Source organism: Ischnura elegans, chromosome 2 (assembly GCF_921293095.1).
Source record: "Ischnura elegans chromosome 2, ioIscEleg1.1, whole genome shotgun sequence".
NCBI lineage: Eukaryota > Metazoa > Arthropoda > Insecta > Odonata > Coenagrionidae > Ischnura > Ischnura elegans.
The window spans coordinates 51,469,744-51,489,127 of NC_060247.1; the positions used below are offsets into that span (position 1 = coordinate 51,469,744).

The following is a 19,384-nucleotide window of genomic DNA, read 5'->3' on the forward strand; positions in this document are numbered from 1 at the left end:
AACCTTATTTCGTTATGATTGACTTTTATTTCTCTTTTAGATCTTAAAAATAAAAGGAAACTTTAAAAGTACACAACCTTGATAGGTAATCATGATGAAGTACAAATAATATCTATTAATACCATCAGTGCATGAGCAAGTAAGTTTCAGAATACATATAATAGTAATGGTACAGGTGCCCGCACCAGAGGACAAGCTAGTTGGGGATCGGCGAGCCCCTTTGGAAAACATGCTTTGTTCCGCGTTAGAGAGCGCGTTATGAAATGTAGAATGAGCTAGGACTGGCGGTGGGAAGTGGGAGGGCTACAAGTAGAACAGCGAGCAAACTCTAGCTCAGAGTGTTGGTGAAAAAAGTCGGCACCAGGTGTGAGGATTATTCTGCACCTCTGGCCTTTGGCTAAAATTCGGATTACGCCAAATATTTAGCCAAATACGGTCATAATTTGCAGCTTCAATTAAGGTTTGGCCGCCTATGGGGCGCGAGTATCGGCTCACTTTCATGGAAACAGTTCATATTCATCGAGTCATCGTTGTTGCCTCGGGCAATGAATGAACGAATCATTTGAAGATCCAGGAGCTCTGCTAATGTGGTCATTCATTCAGGAAATTCAAAATAACACCTCTGAGGGTATGCTGCCTGAACGATATAAACAACTCGATTTCTGCGAACAGCGGCAAGTCGATCCCATCTACTCCCATCTTTTGCCCTTTTCATTCCGATTTGCTTCCGGTGTTTCCACTTTCTTTGGTGAAGAAAAGCTTCCAATTCAGGCGTATACACCCTCGGCGTTCATGAGCAGTGGCAGCGGCTACGATTAGTCAAATACACTTTCAACCGGGTGCTCACCACAGCGGAATCTCGGAAGGAAAGCTTTCGTTAACGTGTTCAGTGGCTGCTCTACGATGCGTGACTAATTGAGTGGTTACGAGAATGTTATGAAGACCTTAATTTGCTTCTTGGAATCACAATGATGGGGCGGGATAATCAAAATATTATCCGAGAATATCACAGGAGCTATAGAATTATGATAACAATGAGGATGAAATGGGAAGGACAGAAATTGTGGCGTTACAACCGGTTTATCGGTACAGTTTTCGAAAGACATCGGCAGAGGTACAGATTTTGTAGAATTAGCTGTATGGGTCTATAACATGGTACTGGTTACTTAAAAAAACTAATATCGCTGGACGAATATTGATAGCGTTAATGGAATATTAAAGCGCCGACTAAAGCTCCCAAAGTGATTATGAAACAACCTTATTTCCAAATATACCTCACCCCAAGAACCTACCAGATATTTCTGACAGTTATTTTGCCTTTGCTTCCAGAAATCAGTTAGTGAATATGAGAAAATATTTTAAAATTTTATCCGGATAACTTCTTTGGAATTCAATAAAAAATATGCTTTAGCCTAAAATAAATTACTAAATGGGCACATTTTACGCAATGTACACAAAGAAAAATTTCGGTGAATATGAATGCTCAAATGCCCAACATAGTTATGATAACGCCGAAAATACCATCTTTGCGACCTTAATACTAAACCTTAAGCATAAACAGTAAACTTGTTGAAAAAAAACATTTTTTCGTTAAAAATTTTTTACATTTCACAGCAAGAAAAACTATGCTTCCACAGTGAAGAATTTGAGCTCTTTTAGAAGCTCTTTTAGTTTTAGGGCATGTGCTCAAATCACTTAGAATATTCAGTGCACGCCTTATATGATAGCTCGAAGACAAGATTTGGAGATATTTGTATATGTGTGACATACCTGTTTGCGTGGTACTTGAAATTAGAGCGAGAAATACCTCAGGTCGGGGGCGGCGTGGGAACGAGTAGATTTTGGTGTGTAACGACGGAAGGTTGGGGGAACGTGGGGCTGAATTTAGAGAAATCACACGTAATCGTAGGTTGCATGAAACAAAATGATACATTTTCACGGAAAGGCATGAAAAACAAGATAAAACTCTCAAATACATAATGAGAATAGGGAGTAGTACTTGGGAAAAGGAAATTAGTGGGAGCGGATTGGGGAAACTTACCACCAATTGATATTGGATAATTAGGCAAAAAACAAAACAATCAAATCGACAAAATAAAATAATTTGAAAATGAACACAAAAGATGCATGGTACACTGATTGTTCCGACAAAAATTCCCTCAGTGGTTGACTGAGGCGGATTGGTCGCGAGCTTCGGGATGCGTCTCTGCCGGACTGTAGGCTGAGAATCCCGGACCGCGGATGAATTTCGGCCAATTCACTGCCTGGTGTCGATTATTGTGTGGTGTATTCTCTTCGACTCTCTATAGGCTCAGCCCCCCTGAAGACTGCTGGAGCCAGAGCCAAAAGTAGGTCGACGCAGATTCTCTCGGTCTCCTCACCGGGAGTGGGGAAGGGAGGGGAGGGCGGTGGTTTCTTTAATACACAATATTTGGGTAGGCGTTGCACTCACTGTCGATGCGTGCGGCTTAAATGCCGTTCACACCCATGAACCCACACACAAATAAACAAAATCCCAACTAACGCCACTATATTTATCAATAGGATAAATAAAATGGAATTTTGAGGGATTTATAAACGTTTATATTTTTAATTTGGTGTTTCTTGTTTTTTTTACTTTGGTCTTCGTACATTATTGTGTAAAAATGGATGTTGAGGGCAATGTAAATGCAGTCATGTATTGTTTTTTGCTGATTTGGTGCAATCTACATGGGGACATGTATTGTGTAAAAAATGGAATTTTGAGGGCTTTAAAATTTTTTTGTACTTAGTATTTTGTTTTGTATTTTGGTTTATGTATATTTTTGGTTGTGATGTAACCTATCAACCAAACTGGTACTTTGCATATTATATATTTTTGTCTTAATGTAATTCCTGACTTTATGTTACCACCCGACTTCATGGTCGACTGGTAACAATTTATGTAACAATAATAATAATAATAATAAATATGCACAAATAATACTTAAAACTAGACAAAAAACGGAAGGGACGAAACTGAGATTATTGCTCCTCACCAACCGAGAAAATGGACCATGAGCGCTGCCATTACACACAGGGAAATCACAGATGAAACATTGGAAGAGTACTTCTTCTCACGTTCTGTCAGAACTTTTCCATCAGACATGTGAGGACAAATGTGATTGTTAATAACAGTAGACAAAATATGGATGTTGAGAGTATATGCAAGCAAGATGCAAGCAAATGTATTCAACTTTACTGTTGGAAATGGAAAAGAGTGAGAAAATTAAATTCTCAAAAGTTTAGTTCATTCATACCCTACTAATTTTTCTTCGTCCTGAGTACGAATTTCAACGGAAATAAAATTTTAAATCTCATTGAACAGCATGAAAAGAAACGCTACCGTCGAAGTCAGGAAACCAGACCTAAAAGACCCATCAATTGATCTCAAGTGTTGTAATTTAAAATTAGGACACGTAGTGTAGGCACCGAAAATGCAAAATTTAGTTTTATTCTGTGACTTGAAGTACACTAATCAGTAATAATCCTTTTCTGCTTCGGGGTCCGCGCAGAATAAATCGGTAAAAGTGGGGATTTCCTTCGTCGGTACTCAAGAGAGCATTTTTTCCCAGCTCTTCTCCTCTCTCTCCTTATTATTTAATTTACGATTATTTAGGTATTCTTAACTGTGAGTGATTCACAGGTGTGTTATTATCTCGCTTCCATAGCATAGCTCTTGCTTAGTTATTTCCTCGAAGCCTTATCAAACGCTGCATTCACCTCCGCTTCGATCCAATCAACACCCCCCGTCTAAGCCACAGTCGTTTATACTGAGCACAAATACGTGGGGATCAGTGCAGAAACGTAGGCGCGAAAGAATTCATTTCAATACACCCGAAAATAGTCTTTTCAGAGTTGACGGAGGTCGAGTGGGTATTCCAACCCAGAGCATTACAGAACTCACATGGCCAAACTTACTTAAATGCATGCAGTAACATAGTTTTGCGAGATCAGTCAGCATAAACCTCGAGCCGAGATTGAGATTTGATATTTATGATTAGTGTGACATGAATACACTATTGTTTGCTGAATTATAATCGTGTTTTTATAACCTGTTTATTAATTTTATGTCGGTATAATTACTTTTGGCTTGAGTGTTATTACGGCAGCGCATTCATTGTAAAAATAATAATCCGAGAAACGCCAGATGTAAATATTGCTGGGGATTTCGGATCATGATTGCTTGATTATTATTATTATGTTTTTTCTTAAATTTTCTTCAGTTTTCACTGAGTAGCTTTAGTGTTAAGAGCACGGGTTTTCACCAAGGTAACTCTTCACTATTGAATTGCGTTGAGAAATTTTCTCGTGATATGACAGGTTGAAATTATTACAGCCTTTTGCAGTTTGATGTAAGTATTTGGATGGAGGTTGAGTATTTTGAAACTATTTTGTATGTGTTTTGGGATGATACCGGTAGCTGAGATGACAATTGGAGCTATATAAACCTGTTCCATATTCCATATTCTTTTTATTTCTATTGCCAGATCTTGGTACTTGTTAATTTTTCCTGTAATTGTCTTTTCGATGTTATGCGACAGTGGCACGGCAATATCAACTATGTAGCAAGTTCTATATTTCTTGTCAATCAACACTATATCTGGTCTATTATTAACTATAGTTTTATCTGTTTGAATAGGCAGATCGTAATAGATTTTAAATTCGCCGTTTTCAAGCACTGTTTCAGGGTGGTACACATAATATGGGGTCTTAGTATCTATTAACTTGTGTTGGTAGGCCAGTTTTTGGTGGATAATTTTTGCAACTTGATTATGTCTACTTAAATATTCTGTATTAGCTAGCATCTTACAACCAGATATAATGTGCTGGATTGTTTCAGGTACTTGAAAACACCTTCTACATTTGTCATCTGTTATGCTTTTATCACCAAGGATGTACTTTGCATAATTTTTAGTGCGGATGACCTGGTCTTGTATTGCAAGCATGAACCCTTCGGTTTCTCCATGAAGTTCACCCAATGACAACCATTTGTTTGATGAGATTTTATCAACATATGGTTGATTGAGGTCATTGATGTGTCGTCCACTATTATTATTATTATTATTATTATTATTATTATTATTATTAGAGCACATATTCCTAGAAAAATAATCTTTTTTTATTATAATTAAAAATTATTTACGCTAGTCATCCTAAAGAATTGAAAGTACTATCGTTTTCAATAATATGTAGACACTGACAAGTCCCAGTTAACTGATGGAGCCGGGTGGGTGAAAACTTGGATGGTTGGCTCATAAATCAACCTGTATCCTTTGCATTCACGGCACCAAGAGCCGACGAGGACGGACGCGTACGCAACTGAGCTACTGAAGCTGTATTCAAACTCCATGGGTAAAGGCCAAACGGATTTCATATCAGCAGATGGAATGCACTGAGGAAACTCAAGTTTATAACCCGTCGGAGTATCTTCTTTCTGGCTCCGTGGCGAGGTTTTTCCTTTCTTTAGATTCATGTTTGGACTCACCATTATGACTCACTTATACGTGGCTCTGCAGCCGATTACGTGTGTGGTCGATGTGAAGTCTGGGAGGGTTGAAGTCCGAAGCAATCATAATTTATCCATTTATATAGGAGGAATTCTTAGCGAACACGATACTCTATGTAGATGATTCAAGAATAATTTAATAACGATTTTATACGACTAAATTATTGAAATATTGAATCTATTTTCATTAACACATTCAATTCTAAACAGATTCTTTCACCGAGTGGAAATAAGTAGAACTAAATTCGTAAATTAACTCCTTATACCACCTTATACGCCGAATATTGATAACTTTTACATTTATGACCAACATAATGGTCACCCATGTCTTAAAATTTTTTATTCAAGCTCATCCGTGCTTTACTGTGATATATTTTTTCGGGGTAGAATGGTAGCATTTCCACCTGGCCGTTAATGCTAATTGTGACTCACACATCCACTGTTAGGAAAGCATTTGTGTTTTCATTGACGTAAATTCCTACATATTTTCGTAATCTAGTACTAGAAATTTGAAAACTACGATTATCGATATTATTAAAATTAGTCTTCTTACTCTAAGGTTATCAACATGATTTTAACGGTGAATTGTATTTAGCAAAAAATGCGATTATATTTAAATTGAGATTGGACACTGTCCAATGGACAGTAATAAGCCGAAAGGACTTACGAAAGATACCTCTGCCAGTTCCCCCGCTTATTTTCTCTCAGTAAATTAATCTGTTATAAATAAATATGTGCTAACGTATTTAGTGATTATTTTAATAAATTTAGTCGTTTAAAAAATCGGTTTAAATTATTTATTCAATGAAACGTGTGTGTGAAAGTTAGTTTCTTCGGTGCATTGCATCCCCTTGGGCATTTTTGCCCAAGCTTTGAGCGAAAGAAATTTGACTCCTGTCTCGTTAGCCCGATCGCTCCCGCGTCCGTCCTCGCAGGCTCTTCGTGCAATGAAGTTTAGGGAAGCAAGTTACCTAACGTGCAAACCTTCCAAGTTTTTACTGATCCGACCACGTCAGGTAAATGAGACTCGTGGGCGTCTACATATTATTGAAAACGATAGTACATCTTTATTTAGGGAGAAGGAAATATCAATCAGAAAAGGAATGTGCTCAAGTGAAGGAGTTTGAAGGTTATTCTCAGTGTTAGTAACTCACCCGTCTCCCGTTGACTGACCATGTGAGATTCGCTGGAGGATGAGACTTCTCCACTGTGCAATTAGCACGAACCATCTCTCCGACTGCGTAAGAAGACCTCTCTGCAGTGATGATTGGCTCGCCGTCAGGAAAATCTGTGGGCACAACAAGAAAATTTATTCGGGACTGGGACGTTGAATTGCACTGCATAAAGTCTGGCAAGTCGATAAGGACAGTTTGTCGCGCACGAGTTTTATTAATAACTCTTCCTGAGGATATGGGGCTGACACTTTATTTCATTAACGATGCATTTTACTCACGATTTCGCAATCTTCGATGCATCAAGGGCATTCGTAGTAAACGAATGAAATAAATATTTTTTTAACTGAAAATTGATGATGCAGAAATGTCAAAGAGAATTTTATTAAGATTTTAGAGACGGGTGGATCCAATGGGCGGGGCACAATATGCATTTTATATGTAGTTCGTCGAGTTGTTGCTACTTTCATTGCAAATATTTTTAATTGACATACTCATACTTAAACTAGGTTAATTAGACCCTATGTTTTTATTTATGGAAGTAGGAACACGATGATATTTTCAAATAAAAACCTGGAATAGGACAGCTTTGCTGGGAAGAGTTGAAATGTAGTTAGTATCAGATTTAGCGGTAAAAAGAAATGAAGAAGAGACTCACCGACAATGACGAGTGAGGCGACGACTAGCGCCGTGTCGAAGGATGGAGCATCCGTGGAGACTTCGCATCTGTATCGGCCGGTGAGCGTGAAGCCAGCATCCCGCAGGACCACGTGGTGGGCGTCACTCTCCGAGAGCTGTCAGGAGATAGATGATGATGTGTGAAATTATTAATACGCCAAAAGTAATGCGTGATGGTACAAGTTTCAAACACTACCTTTTTATCAATGATAGACTAAATCTTCCATCGCTTTCCGAAAATCTCCACGGCGTCTATTATACGTATAAGTGACAGCAAATTCTATGAATGGAGTGGATAGTTTATAACAATACTCGTATACTCATTTATTGCAAATTTTTCCTAGCTCTCAATGCGTTTAATTTTAAGATCATGCTTTAAAATCAGTAACAAAGCTAAATTAAATTTATAATAGCATTTTGTGCAAAACTGAAGGCAGTAATGTTTATTGAAAGCTGTCAAGATGTAGATAGAACATTATAATATTTCCAAAATACATGGATGGAATAATTTCAATTTTTTTAGTTTTATCTTCATTTGACTGTCCTTATTAATTTCAATCAGATTTCTGAACCCATGACTTATTGGAAAAAATTTAGTTGGACTTAAATTAATATTCTTGGAAGACTCTAATGCTCATACTACGTATATTATTTATGCTCGTGCATCATTTCATCAAAATATATATCCAACCAAAACAATTACTAAACGGAATACCTTTACGTAATAAATATTTATCAATGCTCAATGAAGCAACATTGGGTGTTAATTAAATAATGAGAATTATTTTAAGTACTTCAAGGCGGAGATCATCCTTAATATATAAGTTCTCTTCTTCACACGTTAAATGATTTGAGAAGTAATATTGTACAAGATTTAGCTCCACTAATATTTTTCCTCAGCCGTTTGCAATGACAAACTATTCTCTGAATTTCTCTAATTAGTTTTGGTTCGTAATCGATCGATTGAGTTGGTATTTGGATTCTAATATTACCGGTTCGTTTTGATAAGGTTCTAATATTATAAATCCGTTGAATTACAATGGGTAAAGAGTAGACGCGATAAAAATGTCATTGTATCCTTTTTATGGCGAGAGATGACTTTTGACACGGAGCAAGATGAATGGACAAAATTTAATGTGCTCCGATCTGCCGCAAAATTGGTTACTCGGCGTATCACATCGTTTATATTCGAAAAATAGAATTTAAATCTCATTTTTTACCCTAGAATGCTCGCAAACAGTAGAGGCATGGAGTAATTTGGCAGTAATAGAAAATTAGGTGTTTCAACAATTTTTCCGAGGATTTCATACAGTTTAGAGACGTTGATTTTTTGTCGTGATTCGTCTCGTATTCCCAAACACTTTGTATGAATTAGTCAGTCAGTCAGTTGTCGTAAGTGGGTTATGAAGTATTTGAATAAGTCATTTGGCATCTTCCCCCGCTAGTCAACTTTCCCAGGTCTCTCCTAAGCTCCATAGAGGACTGTACTTACGTCCACATTGATTCCGGGCAGCGGGAACACTTTGGTGGGTGGTTTCTCCTTGGGAAGATATCGGTAGAACTCCTTTTTGCCTTTGTACCACTTGACGGCGTACAGTTCGGCTCCCTCGAGGTCGTATTGACACTCAAGGGCCGCCGTCTCTCCCACGGCCACCGCACCCGGTGACACCACACGCACGTTCTTCAGTCCACCAACGCCTGGAAGAGGAAAGTACGTCGGGCACTGCTGAATGTATGACCAAATTGAGTTTAGATGGGTCTGTGAATTGGGCACCAGATTTTAAAAATAAATTCATCAAGATTTCATTTCCACCAGGCAGGGTGCCCCGGAGAAAAGGAAAAAAGATGAAGCTGTGTAACACCATACACCTGAGAAAGACCCGGCAGAGAGTTAATGCCAGGCAACATAGAAATTACGTAAATTATATGGTGCAGGGAAAAATTGAAGGAATATTCTTTCTAATAGTATTCGCGGATAGGTACTACGGTTAGCTAAATAAAGTCAACAAAGCAGAATAACATATGGTATAGAAGAGAAAAAGCCACGGAAAGCGTTACGGACTACAGTAAACGGATCTTAAGAATATAGAGGAAGGGTTGATGAAACAACTCGCAAATTTCATCGTTCAACCAAAATTTGTATGAATGAATGTAAGTATGGTAAAGGGAATTAACCTGCTTATGAAAATGGAAATTTTGACTTCTTTATTCGAACAAAGTGAGGACAAAGTAAAATTAATGCATACAATTGATAAAATTTTATAGCCATAGCCAACAAATGAATTAATATTTTTCCAGATTCAAAATTAATTTGCAGCCTCATTGCTAGGAAAAGAACAAAATACAGAAATACTTTTAAACTTAACGGACAATTTTTTGCACCTCTAAGAATTAAAGGAAAAATAAACCGATGATAAAATGGAATACAAATCAAAAATTGGCCCAATATGAGTGAATTGTAGACAGTTTTGTTACCTAAACATAGGATTACCATAAAACATTTAGGTATCTGTGAACTACATAACAGATAGACCTTAAATATTCCCAGATTGGTGACATGACTAATATTTATTTAAAAAATATATACGTGTGATAGGTACGGTGGATTAGCCAGCAGGAAAATGCTAATTTAACAAACCGAATCAGAACCGAAATGAAGAATCGGCGTCGTCCTCTCATTGATACATGTCGAGAGTATGCAGCAAAACGCCGATGAGAGATCACAGAATCCCTCCAAATATGTGCACAAATAAAAACCCCCTAGTTAGTGGTGTGCTTTCGGTGTCAGAACTGATACTGGATGTATGATCAGATAAAAGCAAATGGCGAAATAATTTCATCGAACTTTGCAAAATCTCTCCCTGCACACATTTGCTTTGAGGATATAAATATCGAAACGAAAAAAAACACGTAAAATAAGTCTCTCCGCACATCGGCAAACAGTATCAGTTGATCGTTTAATTGAAATGCATATCTCTCCATCGGATCGGAGCAAAACCTAATTTTCGAAATGCTTTCCATTGCTTTGATTGTTACATCCGGATTGAATGGCATAGCCCGATGGAAGCAGAGGAATGCTAATTGTATTTTGTGTGAAAGAATGCAGTCATTGCCGGTTAAGATTTATACGACCATGATTCTCGTGCTTTTAGTTCGCTGCGGTGGAATCTCTGGTTGAATGAGTGTCACTCATTGAATACAGATGCAAATTAATTATGGTTTTACTTCAAACTGTCAATTGGGAAAGTTTCCAAAACCATTAAACGTAAATTATGATGCATTAAATTAGGAGTTTTTTTCCAATGGAAATCCATTTCTGACTGGAACTTGCAAAGCGAGAAGCGATTAGACAGATACTCTATCTAATCAGTTTTAACCCTGCTCAGAGAATAGTAGCAAAATTATTAGAAACAGCATATAACAGCATATATTATCGATATCGTTACTGTAATGAGTTACCTCTGTTCATCGAAAAATAAATGTTTCTTTATGAAAATTTTCAAGGCACTAAAGCACTAATGCCCAAATGCATGATTGCAATGTTCATCTTCCATTACCCAAGTCTACACATTATCTTATAATAGTATCATACATGCATAGAATAATTCAATCACATACCAATGTTACGTCAATTTTTTCTGATGTATGTGTTTATTTCGTTCACAAAAATAAATGATTGCCTATCTATAAAATAACATTTGTCATTACCCTACCGAAATAAATACTATTATACGAATAATATAATTTTTTATGCATTGATTTTTTTAAAATAATTTACTGGTGTAACATTCATCGATTTTTTCATTTAACAATAGATGTGCCAAAAAAACAAAAAAATTGACTCCACAATGGAGACGCATAGCAATAGGACTGCGTAATTCTTCGTTAACACTTTCGTGGGTACCTACTCGTCATTTTAAATAAAAACTTTAGGGATATGTCGCCGCGTCAATTCTTTGGGTGGCCCCATGTAGTATGATGTAGATGTAGATGCCAAGATGTAGTCAATTTTTGTACGAGGGTAGTCTTTTAAGTGTCGGGAATGAAGAAAATTATAAGAGGTACAGTAACGCAATTTTTTAATTGCTTTTCTAAGTACTCTCCACGATAGTCAATGCACTTTTTCATTTGATGAAGCCAGTCGTTATAACATCTATCCCATTTCGAAGTAGGGGTAGTCAAAATGGCTGTCTTATAGGCATCAACCGCTTCTTCATACGTCTAGAAGCGCTTTCCTCATAGCATATTCATGATTCTGGGGAATGTGAAAAAATTATTGGGGCCTAATTCCAGGCTGTATGTAGGATGATAAAGCATTTAGACGTTTTGTTCCAAAAACGACGTCGTGACTCGAGCGGTGTGTGAGCTTGCATTGTCATGAATGAGCATAATGCGTCGATTTGGGTTGTCTTTCCGAAGCTCGGCGATCACTTCCGGCAAGCAAATGGTCGTATACCATTATCAATTAACTATCCTTTAATTTTCAAGAACAATTGTCGCTACATGCCCTGATTTGGTTACGAACGATGCGACCATTTTCTTGGAAACATTGCGAGAGCGAACAACTTTTGTCGGTTTGAGCTCACTTTGGAAGACCCATGCTGAAGATTTGCGTTTTGATTCAGGCTTGTAGCTATAGATCCATGATTCATCACCACTTGCGATGTTGTGAACGTGCTATGATGCTCCTGAGTTGAATCTTTGTAGATTATTCGACACCATTTGACTCGAGCTGCTTTCTGTTCTTCTGTGAGGAGGTGCGGTATCCTACGGGAAACCAATTTTTTAACTCCTAACTCTTCGTGTAAGATCTTTTGAACTGAGGTCCCTCAGATGTTCAATGATGCCTGAATCACACGGTATGTAACATGAAACTCTTCCATAATCATGTTACGTAGAGCATCCACGTTTTCTTGAGTGACGGCGGTTTTTGGTCGCCCTTCACGCGGTTCGTCACTGAGGCTAGAGCGTCCTCGCTGAAACTCTGCATATCAACGATAAACGGTTGTCTTTGATGGTGCCTCTTCGCCAAAAAAACAAAAAGTTCAGTAACGCATTCCTGCCGGGTGAGGCTTCGTTGAATGCTATAGAAAATTATGGAGCGCTAATGTTCATGACTTAATTCCATCTCGTATAGCGACATGGGGATTTAGACACTTCACCATTTTAAAACTATCAGGTGATCCTAATGAATCATTTCATGGGCATTAACTAACTCAAAATGTTTTTTATTAATACCATTTATAGTTTCTAGATGATAAGGAACGTTCTTTTACCAGATACTTGAAAGGCTACCCTCGTATCCTTCTCTTAGGGCAGGATGCCAAACCATAGAAGTTGTATGACGTGACGTAACAAACGGTAATGAGAAAACGACGCAAAGGATGCGTCGGGTAAAATCAATAGTAGCACTACGGAGTTTTGGAAACGTGAGATGCACCTTCATACTAACTTTGGTTGCAATCCGTGAATCCAAATGAAAATGCAAAGCAAACAGGCAAACATACATCCCCTTTGATATTTATAAAATAAACCAATTATTTTCACAAATTTAGATTTTTTGTCCACAGCAATACGAAATTATCAGTAAAAAATAATCACCAATCGGTTGAGGGGAAACAATACATACCCGTAAAGAATTCGATGAAGACTTATTTAGGTACATTAGATCAAAATTATCGAAATTAGATGAGTCAAACATCCCCAAATCCATGAAAACGGGAATCAGTTTAGAGGGAAAAGAGTTTTCTGTGTGGGAAACGAACGATGGAGTCAACCTCCCCGCAAAATTGGCTCTCTTTGAGAGTTCACCTTAGATATGCGGGCACATAAATGGAGGTAGAAAAGTTCAGAACGCATATGAAGTTGGGAAGGCGAGATCGGAGTGGTGTCTGGAAAAATATTTGTGGATCCATCATATGTGGAATATTTGTAATGGTTTGTGGAAATATCAGCTAAGGCAGAGAAGCCGTTTTTAGGCCCATCTTCTTTTTCAGAAAGTAGCAAGAGCGATGGGAGGAAGACATGTTTTTCTTTAAAGAGCTTTTCCGTATCCATCAGTGTCATTCATTCAATGACCTTCTCTGAGATTTAAAGCTTCTGAAATAAACTCAAAATGTCAGGATACATTTTTAAGAGAGCTTTTTATTTTTGAGTTACAGCATACGTTCTTGTTTACTTTTAAAAGAAATCCGGAAAAAAATAATCGTAATACTTAATTTTTTTAATTGCTCCTAGTAATAAGGTGCATCTTCATATTTTATAAAAAATTAAAGTTACGACAGGTGACATCTGAGTAACAGTATTTTACCATTCTTAAGGATAATATATTTTAAAATCCAATAACGGAAAAACATGAAAAAACAACGAATCTTCATTGAAGTCGTCCGTAACCAGAACTTTCTGCTCCTACCAACTCTCACTTTGCTGACCAAATCAATCTACTTGTGCCGCAATTTACAGTAAAGAGTCGCAGAATTTACACAAATAAAACCTTAAATTACGGTAAATTATCGCTATGAAAACGAACATTGTACATAAAACCCTCTAACAAGTTGAGAAATTAGTTTTAAGTCACCATCAGCACAGGTTCTTCATAGAACAGCCGTAATGATCGTCATTCCTCTATTTGGAGTGATATCTACCAGGTGGTGTCTCCCTTGGCTGTAGTTGCGAATTCTCAATCAGCGCTCTCCTGTTATTGCCTAACGAAGCATGAATCGAGATGGGTGTGAGAAGAGATAGCTAAGGAGAGGAAGTTGATTACTGAGAGAATCCAAATGGGCCCAAAGAAGGAGAGAAGGGATCGATATGGGTGAAAGGCTTTTCTTTTATTTATGCACGAGAGAAGTAAATAGGCTTCGAGTAATCGAGAAGAAAGGTCCCTTTCTTGGGAAAAAGATGAGGGAAGGAGAAAAGAGGGAAAGGGTGAGTTGCACGGGAGAGGAGTTGGAGTGACTATGGGATTAGATAAGAAAAGAAAATCGATGAGGAGACCCAGAAGAGATGACAGTAAGGCCAAAGGACGACTTGTGTGTAAAAATGTGAGATAGAAAATCCTACCTACAGGTTGAAAAATTGCAGTCACTCTGGAATCATCTTTTCATATAACTACTGGTGAAGATGACAGTGAGAATATCGTTGCAGGGATACAAGTTTTCCATCAGTTTGTGGATAGGTGAGGGGTAAGGAATACAAAGGGACTCAATCCTATGTAGTCCAAAACACTTAGGATCATAAAAAATAAACAAACCAGGTATGTACCTTGATGTCAATTATCAATATCATTGAATATGTTTTTTTCAAATATTTTTTCCTTAAGAATATTTTTTTAGAATTCACTATTTAAAATCACAAGACTCTCGCATTGATCTATCTGTCTTCCTTATATATTCATCAAGAGGAATAGATTTTTGCTTACGGATTCAATATTATTTAAAGTATCAAAATATATGCTCAACAATTTTGCTTAGTTCGTCTTTTGTTCTTATTTTTTTCTAACCCAGCCAGAGATTCGTCTTAGAAGAATATGCCTTGGTGATTAGGCCTCATCTGTTATATGCAGCTAGTGTGAGGCACCCATAAGAAACAAGACTGATTGCGGAAATCAATATGGTACGGAGCATGGCGGCTAAATTTGTGACAATAAATAGAGTTGGCAATAAATAGTGATAAATATAGCATTAAAGATTATATTGACGAAGCCTAATGTTTATGTAAAGAACTTTATTCTTCTATTAAATTGCGATATACGAATCATCTGAGTGCAAGACTCCATTCATATTTTCAATTGCACGAAAAACAAATTATACGCATAGTCACTATAGAAAATTGTAGGTTCGAGGATTTTCGCGGCGTTGATTAGATAGAAAATTTACTTGCCAATGCAATCAAGTGATCAGATGATCAGACTTCTGAAGCATTTCATCATAGTCTCTATTCCGAAGAGCAACGGTAAATAAGCAATGACTTTCATATCCAATACTTTTGTGTTCACTCTGTCCGTCCCCCTACTCGGTTCATTTCCCCAATGTGGCGGTGCACCCGGAGCACAACAATTGACGCGCATTTCTGAGCCAGGGAAACGCCAAAGAAACTCCCGTAACCACCTGTTATCGACCCCGCAGAATGAATACAAGAGTGGCCCGCATCAAGGTGGACAGAAAAAGTGCAGGCTGGCAGGCAGGCACTTCAGGGTGGGTAGAAGATGGGGATCGCGTGGGAAAGGCTCGGCTGTGAAAAGGGCTTCCTTCGCATATTGTCACTAATGACATTCTGAATGGAGGCTCAAGTAGAAACAAGAACGCTGGGGTTTGGTTCCTCTTGGTATTAAGGAGAGAACGCTGGGATTAGCAAGTGGGAAGGAGACAGAAAATTGAACGAGTCCTTTGATCAAGGTGATCTATAATATCCCTTCGTTCTGAGCTGCAGTATGAATAATTGGCCCCAGTATCAAATTTAGGGATAAATTGTTTCTACATATTTTCGATTACGATTCTTTCAAATCGATTCCCGATTATTGATTCCGATTCCATCGATTCTATTTTATACTAACAGGTGGGATATATATTTGTCATAGTCATTGCTGTCATTGAAAGTTAAGAACTGAAGCTTAAGGCACTAGTTGTTGATGGATGACCTTAAGAATTGACTGGAATAAAATAAAAAAATAAAATTAACTGCCCCAAAATTTTATATATTATAGATTGGGATTTAATATTTTAGAAATATATTCACAGCTTTAATACAATAATAAAAACTTTATCTGTTCAGGCATGAATTGTCATTTTAATAATGCACATGAATGGCTCAGGCGTGTGGCGGAGTTTATGCCCCAAGTTATGGAAAATTTTCAAAATATTTATGTTCCTGGATCGATTCTCGATTCCAATTCCGTACCCGAGACTCGGTGAAATCGAGAATCAACATTTGGAATCAATTCATCCTTAATTTAATTGAATCAGAACGAATATAGGAGAAAATAGCATGAAAAGATTGCGAAGGCGTAGAGAAAGACACACAGAAGGCGTGCGTAACGGAGCACCTTTGAAGGGGAAAAATTCAACTGGAAGTATGGAGAAACAAAAGTTATCAAGAATTTTTCTTCACCACCTAGATATATTCTTTAGAGCAAAGAGGAATACAACGGTGCCTTGCGCATGAGTTGAAATTTAACGAAAGTATATCAGAAGTATATATTTAATTGTGAACGAGATTAACAAATTAATAATTCACCAATTCAAAGGGAATTAAGAAGGAAAAAATTAAATATAGTATTAGCTGTTAATATCAATCTACAAGCCACGTATATCACAAATATCTGCATTTTTAATTAATTTCCAGCTCATACAACAATCATTTTCAAGCTATTTTCTTTATGAGCCTAGAGATAAAAAAGTGGAGGAATATTTATGCTATCAATTTTAATCAGACTAATTAAGTATTAACCTTGACTTCACACAGCGTTTCACTGAAATATTAATTATTGTGTTTTTTATTACGTTACACTAGAAAAATAACGTTTGGGAATCCCTTTTCTAGTCATACTACGGCTGGTATAAATTTATTTTTTATTACGATGAAATTTTGGTTTTCCTTCTATTTTAATACATACAATTCCACGCCTATAAAGTTGTATCCGTCATGCGATTGGAAGTATGAAGTATAGATAATTCAAAGGAAGTTAACATTTTTTTGCATCAATTGTCCCTCCATCCTTCCCTCCATAGCCATTATCCGCGAAAATCTTCATCTATATCTGTATAATACCGTAGGAGCCGCCTCTCGGGTGTTTTGCAGGGGTTAATCAATCACCAGCATGCAGAATGCAACACGAGCCTACATGCATGCATCACATCTTCTGTGACCTTCAACTACTCTAATGGCACATTGGAACCCAACCGCAGTTTTATCTCCTTCGTTTGAACTTATTTAAAAATCACTTTCCAATTCCCATCATTCTCCGTTGTGCACACTTTATTCATTTTGTTTTAATGTTCACTCCAAAATCAATCAAATGAGATTATGGTACCACCATTCCTGTTTTTCCTCAATACGTTTTATTTTTGTCTTCTTACAGCGACTCCAATCATTCTTGTTTGCAGTGGGTATGTGTAGAGCTCCCAATATTTGTTCCGTGATATTTCGAGAGACAACTTGTAATTTCCGGGGAATGCACGTGCCGTCGTCGGAAGAGCTTTCCGCCGCTATTTCGAGACATTGATAGGCTGCTGTTACAAAAAAAGATCAAAGAACCCACTTAGTTTTCGCGGTGAAATGGGTTTTTTCACTCAGAACCAAGACGAAAACTTAATTATACCTCCGTCAGGCGGGTTAAGTTTTGGTATTTGGTAAGGTGGCGTCTCACATGCGCAAATAAGCAACGGTTTAATACTACTTGGCTAAAGAGCCATAGCTAGCGAGAAAATGTTTAGTTATTTGTTTATAAGATAGTTTTCACTGAAAGCATATACAAATACTAAGTGGAATGAAAATGGGTGGACATAGAAGGAAGATAAACATTTTTGCAACCTAGGCTTCGGTTGAAAAATATTTCAAATCGTCTGCATTTTATGACAAATTCAGCAAAATCAAAGTATTACCAATTTTTATTATAGCCTTAGTATAATTTTGACGACTTCTCCATTATTAATACAGACATTCCTCAATTTCCTCATCCCCAAATTCCTCCATGTTATTTCGTTTAAAATTTTTAAAAGAATATACCTCGCAGTGGAAGCCGAGGAAAAGTAAGTAAATAAGAATGGTCCTTTGCACAGTTAGCTAATATACCCCTTTATACAGGTCATACATCCTGCTGCCGTAGACAGTGCTACTCATTAATTAGCGAGAACAAACATACGCACAGAGTAGGCATGCACAAACACCATTCCGAAAGATAATTTTCCTCTACAAACAAAGAATTCGGGCATGCTAATGAATTAAAAACTTCCTTTCCCTTTTTAGAAAAAATAGAGAATTGAGTAATAATTGCGCACGGGTGAATGCTGAGGGGAAAAAAAACAGAAAAATACATCATGATAATGTTACCACTTGCTAGCGGAAACCTGAAAATTGAATTACTTCAGTTTTAATCCACGTGCGGGCGACGAAAGTTGAGAACATTACAGGGAAAAATCTTTCCAACTCGCCCCCCCCCCCCTCCCTCTCAGCAAACAACCCCGACTGCCCCCTGCTCCCGTGCTCGTCCCAATTCCTCTCACATTTCTCCCCACCGTGCCCACAAATTATAACTTTTCCACCGGCTTTAGAAACGGATTGTGTCAAAAAGCATGAGGCCAGTCACGCAGCAAATCATTCTCCCTTTAAAAAAAAAGGGACCACCTTTATCTGTCTCCTCCGTGTTTCAACACATCCATATCCCCGACTCATATAGTCGTGTTAAAACCGCCACGCCAAAGCGCTATTTCTCCCCTCTCCCCGAACCCTTTCTCCGTTCACATCCCCCTCGGAAACTTTAATTCGCCACTCCTACTTTCAATTCCATTCCTCACTTTCACCCGCAAATTGTTTTTTGAGTGGATTACTTTTCAGTGGCCGCTTCGTCCAGGGAGAGGGAAGTGTGGAGAGAAGTGTGAAAGGAGAAGTAGGGGTAGGCGGTGGGCTACCCATGAGGTTAGAGGGCAAAGGAGGAAGTGAATAGGAGCTGAGTCAATATAAGTGGAAAGCGAGTAGGGAAATGAAGTGGCCAAGACGAAAGGGATAAGGAGAAGGGTAAATAGAGGAGATTTTGGGAGAGTGAAAATTCACAATTTAATACAATAAGCCGGTGGAGCGTAAGGTGGATCATTTATCAAAAAGTTCAAACTTACTAAAGTGGAAAGGGAATTAGAATATAATTAATCATCGTCGGGCCTACTTTGTGGAATATTTTCATAGATTAAAATGAAGTAACAAACTCCCTGATCGTTTTGCTTTCCTTGCACCGGTTTGTAACGCAATGGCGTCATTTGAGAATGCTTTAAATACAAAGAATCCTCCAAATTCA

The 19,384-nt window shown here is 37.7% G+C and overlaps 1 protein-coding gene across 2 annotated transcripts in view; it reads right to left on the reverse strand.

Annotated features, from left to right (window-relative positions):
- Positions 1–19,384, reverse strand: part of LOC124153728 — a 63,742-nt gene that overhangs the window by 5,615 nt on the left and 38,743 nt on the right. For both annotated transcript variants that reach the window (XM_046527064.1, XM_046527063.1), the window contains exons 3-5: positions 8,870–9,075; positions 7,358–7,493; positions 6,682–6,815 (exon numbers count right to left, since the gene is read on the reverse strand). In XM_046527064.1, coding sequence (XP_046383020.1) covers positions 6,682–6,815; positions 7,358–7,493; positions 8,870–9,075 — 476 coding nt within the window. The remainder of the gene's footprint in view (positions 1–6,681; positions 6,816–7,357; positions 7,494–8,869; positions 9,076–19,384) is intronic.